This window comes from Carcharodon carcharias, chromosome 12 (genome assembly GCF_017639515.1).
Source record: "Carcharodon carcharias isolate sCarCar2 chromosome 12, sCarCar2.pri, whole genome shotgun sequence".
NCBI classification, from domain to species: Eukaryota; Metazoa; Chordata; class Chondrichthyes; order Lamniformes; family Lamnidae; genus Carcharodon; species Carcharodon carcharias.
This window is the reverse complement of record NC_054478.1, coordinates 86653231-86661992: the sequence shown is the minus strand read 5'-3', so window position 1 is coordinate 86661992 and position 8762 is coordinate 86653231. Positions and strand designations below refer to the sequence as shown.

General features: G+C 37.9%; 1 protein-coding gene across 1 annotated transcript in view; it reads left to right on the top strand.

Annotated features, from left to right (window-relative positions):
- ttn.1 (titin, tandem duplicate 1) overlaps window positions 1-8762 on the top strand; it is a 685821-nt gene that overhangs the window by 390670 nt on the left and 286389 nt on the right. Inside the window, exons 69-70 of the mRNA XM_041201521.1 lie at window positions 3077-7006; window positions 7974-8252. Coding sequence (XP_041057455.1) covers window positions 3077-7006; window positions 7974-8252 — 4209 coding nt within the window. The remainder of the gene's footprint in view (window positions 1-3076; window positions 7007-7973; window positions 8253-8762) is intronic.

Sequence of the window (8762 nt, the reverse complement as noted above, 5' to 3'; positions counted from 1 at the left end):
GTTGGAGGAAGTAAACTCTGTGCCACAGTGAACCTTAATGTGAAACAAAAACAGAAAATGCTGGAAAAACTCAGCAGGTCTAACAGCATCTGTGGAGAGAAAAAAAAACGTTTTGAGTCCGTATGACTCCTGAAGAAGAGTCATACGGACTCAAAATGTTAACTCTTTCTTTTCTCTCCACAGATGCTGTTAGATCTGCTGAGTTTCTCCAGCATTTTTCTGTTTTTGTTTCAGATTTCTAGCATCTGCAGTATTTTGCTTTTATCTATGGATTTTAATGTGCCCTGAGAATTATTACCTGGTCTGTCAGTTAAATCTTTTGAGCAGTTTACATAATTGTGAATATAGAGCAGTAAAAATTTATAGTCGGTGGGCCCAAAGACTTCAACCATGTCATAATACAGATGATTTCAGAGGTTGGTAAAGCTACAATGGAAATTGAGTCTTCAATGAGTTTGCAAATAATGTGGCTCACATCTTTGATTATCATTTTAATATTTACTTTGTAATTTGTTAATTTTACATTAAAAGTGAAGCTTTTCTTTTGTAATGAATGTTTAATATTTGTCCAAAACATAAAAATTGTTTAGTAGTGAAGGAGTGGCTTTAGTGGTTTGATTTCTACAAATTCCAAAAGTGTTTAAAAAACTGTATCTTTCATGATATAAGCATAAATGAACATTTTGGTCAATTTGTTTATCAATTATGTTCTCGCAAGTGCAACTGTCTAGTTATGTGAAAGCATGTGATGTTTTCCATGATTTATCTGCCCCATTTGACGTGATTTAAGACATGATGAATGAAAAAAGTTAGACTTCCATCTTGGTGAGAAGCTCTTTGATACAGACATCATTCATTCCTTGTACAGGTTTCTGTTGCTGTATATCGTGATTATATCATGTTCTATATCGTAGACTAGTGGATGATGGCACCTCTGGTTTTGCTATCAAGTAAAAATGTGATTGATATGTAAGGTATATTTCCTTTCACTTAACCTTCTCCTGAAGATAGTAGCTCACACTATGATGCAGTTCTACAGGTGATAGTGGCTCCCCAGTACCTTGCCAAATTGGTAGTTTTACGATGGTCAGTGAATGTTGGTAAATTATTTGAGTGTGGGACCAACATGGTGAATGTTACCTGCACTTAATTAATGTCCACACACAAACGGCTGAATTTACTGTCCCTGGGTGCTATCAGCAGAAGCAGGATGTAGCTGGTAAATCAGCAGGGAGCTGCGTTGAGATGGCTCCCCTTTGCTGTCCCGCTGCTGGGGATGTTTTTCAGTGGTGGGCTGCAAGGCAGATTGGCTTCCTGCTCCATGGAGGCAGGCAGCCAATTTCCATAATCAGGGCTCAATTAAAGGTCAGTACAGGTCCATCAGCATTTTGCTGATGATGTGCAGCAGCACCCCCCCCCCCCCCCATTTGGAGGATCTGCCAACTTCATAGAGCTGGCACTTTTGATTTGGCTGGAGGGGCCTTCAGAGCCAGAGGCTCCATGCCACACAAGGGGCCGTGGGCGCGAAAGGCAGCTTCCGCACCCCCAACAATCCTCTGGAGGGGTTTGCTCTGTGATCGATGTGACCTACCACCCTCGGCCATCCTGAAATTTAATTCTTTCTTACCTCACTGAGGTGCCTCCATTTTCAGTCACCTCAACATCTGTGACCAGCCTCAGCAGCACCCACCTCTCCCACTGGCACTGCCTAGGCTTCAGAGCTGCCAGCCCACTGATTGGGCCAGCACCATCAGGAGTCTACCTGCCACCCAGAATCAGATGGTGGGCTCTCAGGTGGCCAATTAGGAGGTTACCTCCAGTAAAATCATTGAGTCAGTCCCTCTGTGGGCTCAATACCTGATTTTCACCCGAAAGTTGGGATCTCAAAACCCACAGTAAAAATTCAGCACTACATTCAGTATGGATTGCTGGATAGTGATCAGGAACAGGAGCTTTTGCTGATTCTGTTTTGCCATTGTCTGGAGATGTTGAAGCCAATTTTAGCACTTCATTGCTATCGAGTTAAGAGCATAAATCAGGTTTTGTGTGGCACAGTGCTAGACAAATGTTGCATTTATCCTCTGAACCACTGGACCAGGCCCTGGCTTAGTCAATTGTTTTTCTTCAAGTAAACCAAGATTCAACATGGGTTTGACAACACTAAGTTACCAGATGATTGGCAAGGTTTTGAAATGAAAGCTGTGTTATTTTTCAGTCTGAAACTTAGCAGTCTATGAAATTATCATATGGATAGTGTTATTACTAAAGTAAAAGTAGAAATGCATTTTTCTTTTAGCTTGCTTGTGGCACGAATTACTGCTCAAATCTGATTTATTTGATTGAAATATATGTATTTCTGTGGTGGAATAAAGTTTATATTAGAAATTATTCAAGCCTTTAGAAAATTTCTGGCATGCAAAACATTTTTGCATAGTAATAAATAATACCATCATCACTAACCTAGAATGGAATTCTGTAAAATTCCCATGGCAAGATGTCACTCCACCACTAGCAAACCTCAATCTACAGAGCTGTTTTTTATTCATTTTGATTCAAAAATGGAGAATATAGATTTGACATTAGGCCAAGATGTTCCAGTCTTGCCAGCCACTGGGATATTCCGGTCCCACTGAAAGCCAGTGGACTTTTGGCACGCCTGCTAGATCCCTAGCAGCGGGTCCCTCCAAGGCAGGGCTGGACATCTTTTTTCAGAAAACATGTATTTAGTATCTACAAATCTCAATAAATTTTTAAGTTAAGTAGTTCAATTTTAACTTGAACTATGAAGGCAATTTTTTTTATGTTGCTGGTGTGATGTTCAAAGTAGCTTGAAGCAAAACTTTTTTGCCCGCTTTGGACTAATTCTGTTCACAATCAATGGAACCTATTCCATGTATAGATTGAAGATAAATATTTGAGGTAAATTATTATAGAATTGTATTCTTTTGAAGCAACTTGAGTTTAGCATGCAAAGTTATATGATTAATTTTTGTGATTATTTTCAGTTTCCAGTATTAAGAAGCATCACTCACAATCAACACATTTTCTAAATTTAAACATCTTATTTCTTATACAGAATTTTCTAGCTCTGTTACCATCGCTGCTGAAGATCAGAGGGAAGATTTCTACAGTAGTGACCTTCATGTGTCAGACAAAACATTTGAACTCAAGCCTGAAACAGCAGTCCTTTCCAGCATTTCAGACATAAAAACTGATGCTAAGCCTTTAAAAGCAGTGCCAGCATTCATTAAATGCATTTCTAGCATTGAGGTAGTTGTGGAAGATGTAGCTAAATTCACTGTCACAATTACTGGATTCCCAAAACCCTCTGTTCAGTGGTTTTATAACAGTAAAAAATTGACTCCTTCATCATATTACAAGTTTGTTTATGATAGGGATGAATATAGTCTAATTATACCTTATGCAAAATTTACAGATGAGGGAGAATATACCTGTTCAGCTACTAATGTACTTGGAGAGACTTCATGTAGTGCATACCTGAAGATAAAACCAAAAGAAGGCATGGGAGGGTTTAGGAAATCAGCTGCAAAGCCTCCAGTTGCAAAATTACCAGACAAAAAAATAAGTAAAGAGACACTATCAAAGGAAGTTGTGCCAATGATACCAATAGAAACCATACATTTACCTAAGGGTCAGCCACCACATTTTTTCAAAGAACTTAAATCTTTGCAGTGCCCAGAAGGGTTGCCCGCTAAATTTGAGTATGTAGCGATAGGCGAGCCAGTGCCAGAGGTACTTTGGTATAAGGGAAACTCCCAGATTCATCAGAGTGTGCAGTGCAACCTTAGTTCTAACCCTGACGGCTCTGGTTCATTAACTGTCAATAATGCACAGAAAGAGGATAGTGGTTTGTATTCCTGCAAAGCAGTTAACCCATTTGGAGAAACAACTTGCACAGCAGAGCTAATTGTGTTCAGTGGTACTTTTGCTACTGTTGAACATAGGAAACAGGAAGTGGTTCAAAAGCAACATACTAAGACATACACAAAATCTGTAGGTGATCATGCCACAGAGTCACGTTTATTCATGGTAAAGTTACCTGGTGAAGCTCAGGTTGAATTACAAGACAGAGATCAACTGGTGTATACAATAGCTTCTGAAGATAAACATTCTGTTCACAGTGAACAGACAGGCATGTTGCATGAGGTGACTGTCTCTGCTGCAGAAGCAGCAATTGCAGGAAAGAGACAGATAATAATGCATTCGCAAACTACACAAGAGAGTCTAGGCTATATAGAGCAACATTATGAACCAATTAAAAGTCCACCAATATTTGAATTATCGAGCACTGAAGTACAGTTAGACTCTGCCCTTTGCTTGCCTACGGTTGAGGAGAAAGCTGTAATTCCAAAGGAAGGTAGTTTTAGTATTAGAGATTCGCCCACTATAGCTTCTAAGGCAAAGACACAAGAAACAAGCATTTTGTCTGAGGAAAAGCATCGAATTCCCAGCTCCAGGACTGCAATACTTAATGTTTTAGAAAAAGAAATATCAAAAACAGAGCCAGCATACTCTTTGCACAGCTATAAGGTTGAGGGACATCAAGAACCGCCCAAAGAAGCTTTGTTTGTTTTTGAAATTCCTGAGTTACAGAAATGTGAAATGCAAAAGGAAAGAAAAATGGAGATTCACACAGCTGTGGCAACAGAGAAGAAACAAATAAGGCATGAAATGACAAAAGACCTACAAACCTTAGATGAAGCAAGAGAAGCAAAGTCATTAAAAGAATTGCCAAAACCGTTCTTGATGTCTGTTACTGAAAGCCAGAAATCATTACCAAAGGAATCTCTGTTTAAAGTATGTAAAGCTGACATGCAACAAGCTTCATTTATGAAAGATAAACTTGTGAAAACTGCTTTAACTGCAGAAGAAAAACAACAGCTCACAAGTGAACATACCAAAATAATAATTGGGTTAGATAGTGCAATCTCATTAACATCAAAAGAAGAAGAAAAGAAACCTTTACATTTACAGATTGTTAAGGGACAGAACACTCTGCCCAAAGAAACAACATTTACTTTTGAAGTGCCTACAGAAGAGAAAGCTGACATCAGAAGGAGCCCAACATTGCTACATTCATTATTATCAGAGGAACAGCACCTTATACCTTATGAATACACAAGTCTGTTATCTGATGTAAAAGATGCAATCACAGTTAAATCTACAAAAGAACAGAATTCTATTTTATGTCCTCATTATATGGAGACTACATGCATTCTTGATAAAGATGCTATGCTACCTTATGAAAAACCAGCTGCTCATGTTGCAGCACATAAACTTGAGAAAGCATACAGCTATACTGCTGTTATGGAAGAGAAACCAGAGTTGTCAGCTGAACAAACTAAACCACTTGAAATGGAAATTAAAAGATTCCAGGCTGAAGTTAAAAGTGAGCTTCTGCCACAAGAGTATCTCCCGTCTGTAACTGTACCAATGCACCTATCAAAAGAGAAATTGTTTACCGTTGACGAAAAAGAACAGCGTGCAGTAATAAATAAGTTGGATGACACAGTCAAACAGTTCAGTACTATAACAGAGAACAAGATAGTGGAAGATGGTTCTCTTGCCATTTCTGAAGCCTCAAGTGTAGCAACCTGTGAAGATAAATATGAATCAAAGTTCCCCTCAGTTTCTGTGCAGGTTAAAGAAAAGGCAATGCCTATAGAAAGCATTCGGATGTTCGAGGCTGCAGAAGAGGATTTTGCAGCAAGAATCCAAGAGGGGCAGTCAGTAAGATTTCCATTGTTGCATCAAGAAAAGCAGATCATTGAAGAGGAACATTCCTCAGGAATCAAGAGATCAGAGCAAAAAATTCTGAAGACAGAGAAACAGCCAGATGAAGCACTGCTTGCTCATGTAATACAAGAAAGTAATGCGCTCCATAAAGAAACGGCATTTAATGTTGAAGTTCCTAAAGCAGTCATCTTAGATGTTGGTATGCAGATTAAGAAAGCACTGCAATCTGCTTTAGCAAGTGAACTTTGTGTCCTTTCTTCTATCTTATTGGGTAACATAGAACAGGTGGAGATTAAGCAATTAAAAGTTCAAAAAGAACCTAAGTATACTTTATATACATATCAGATTACTAATGTCAATCCTCCCATAGACATAACTCTGTCATTTGAAGGAGAATACCCTCAGAAAGCTGACTTAAGAAAGGAATTGACAGCCGCTTTCCATACTATTACTCATGAACAACAGCATGCTTTGCTAGCTGAGGAATTAGATATAATTCCACTGCCAACTGATAGGTTAGAAAAATTGTGCATCACCATAACTCCTGCCAAAGAGATTATCTCACCTGAGGCTGTCAATATTGCTGAAAACGCCTCTGATGTGGCTAGGTATGGAATGCATAGGACTGAACAGAAAATGCAGACAACAGAATTGGTACAAGCTACAGTTATCCAAGAATACCCTGCAATCTCAAAGAAGGCAGTTCTTCAAGAAATGATAGTAACCACTGAATCAGGGGGTTTTATTCAGGAGTTTAAATCTGTAGAGACAGTTGAAAAAGGGACAGTAATAAGTCACATAAGGGATGTTGGTGGTGCGATAATTACTACAGATGCTCTTTCAGCACCTGTTCCAGTAGAACAACCAATGGAAATTCTCAAAAAAGAGAAGAAAATGGAAGAAATTATCGTTACCAGCATTTCTAAACTAAGAAAGCCAGGTGAAACACCAATAAAAATCACCAAACACATTCCGGTAATTACTGAAGGGCTTACAGATATTACTGTAGATGAAGATAGTGAAGTGAAATTAAGCACAGTCATAACAAAAGTTAACAAGGTAAATTGGTATATCAATGGGAAGCAAATCATTTCAAAAAATGAGTTCAAATGTTTGCAAGAACTTGACACTTACTCACTTATAATCAACAAAGTACAGAAAGAGGAGCATCAAGGAGAATATGTCTGTGAGGCACTGAATGAAGCTGGAAAAGCCACTACTTCTGCAAAACTCACAGTTATTTTAAGAGGTTGGATTATGGGGATAAAATCTTTGTTAATACGAACTTCAAAAGCTAATATATTGAACTAACTATCTAGTTAACTTTTAATATTATTTTCTCAAGACTCAGCTTCGTTTATGCTAATAAATTAACATGACTAAATATTTCCTTCCCTCCTTCCTTCCTTTCCTGTCTTCCTTTATTTTTCCTTCCTTTTAAAGTAAAAGAATGATTGCATTACCCAGTTGTCAATCTATATACTGTGTAGTCAAAGCCTGGGAAGACCACATCAGTTGCTGCTGCAAAATTTTACATCAAAAATTTTAAAACTTTATTTTTACTTTGGGAAACCTAAGCTGGTTTTGTATTACTTTCAATGAAAATTGCTTTCTGACTTGATGCAATCTTCACATGCTTTCACTGCCGATAATAAGTAACTTTTAAAGCTTAATGCTACGTTTAAACTTTACTGTGAATATAGTATTTTTTTTTTGCTCTCTTGTACTTTAACATTAACTATTGATTAACATCAGCCATGGTATTTTAAGTTTCTACTAACAAAATTAATATTGCTTTCATCCCCATATCCACATTTGAGGAGTTGCTAGATTTTTATCATTGTCACCACTTTGTCATAACGAAAAGACAACTGAACATTGCATTTCTTCCTAAAACTTAATATCACCTTTTTTGTCATCTACTCTTTTCTAGGAAAAACATTTCATAGGTGTACCAATTGTTTGCATGTTTCTATGGGCACCACACATGTCAATAAATCTTGAATGTCATTCATTGAAGTCTTACCATTTACTATGTTGAGCACAACTACTGGTCAGCTAACATCTTTTAACAATCATTTCTTCTCCACAGTCACTCCTTGGATTGTTAGTTTCTGTCACCCTTCCTCCTCCATCCTTGAGCTTCAGGGGGCCACTTGCTAAATATGCAGTTTACAATTGCAATCTTTTCACTTTTTTTTTAATTTAAATCATAGTGCCTCCATCTTTCAAGAGGAAGATTGAATCACTGGAGGTGATAGTTGGACAAGCGACTCAGTTTGAATGTGAAATTGATCCAATTCCTGATGTAAGGTTCCAGTGGTTTCGAGCAAGAGCTGAACTTCGTGATAGTGAAAAGTACAGGATTGTGAATGAGAAATACATCTCCTTCTTGAAACTTTTGAAGCCTCAGCTAATTGACTGTGGTGACTACACCTGCAGAGCATCAAACCAGAGTGGCAGTGTAAGCAGCACAGCTAAACTGATTGTGACTGGTAAGTAGTTTATGTTCAAATTGTGTTTCATTTTAACAGTTAGTTTTCAACAAGATTGGTTTTAAAAGGTTTGGATGTTTTCATATCACTTCACATATGTCCCAACGTATGTTTACTTCACATGTGCTCACTTTCAATGGTAGCAACGCACTGATCTGATATTTTTGTATAGTGTAACTTGTTTTGATATTTTTATATAGTTTAATTATGAAAAATGTTTACATTTTGGAAGGATATTTAAATATTTAATAATTTTGTCCATCATCTTTTAGGCTTCTTTTATAAATTTGTTATTGCATTTTCTTATTCTGATAAATATGAGATAGAATGGGTTGGGAATTTTGCCATTGGATCGCAATTCTATCGTCGGCCTCAATTCTGGGTGGAGAACCTGAAAGTGGCTGGGGCGGGATGTCGCTTGTGACCTTCCAGGAGATGGCCAATTCGCTTCTGCGTGCCCTGTCCAATTAAGGACGGCAGGAGGACCAATGAAGTGAGAGGCCCAATGGG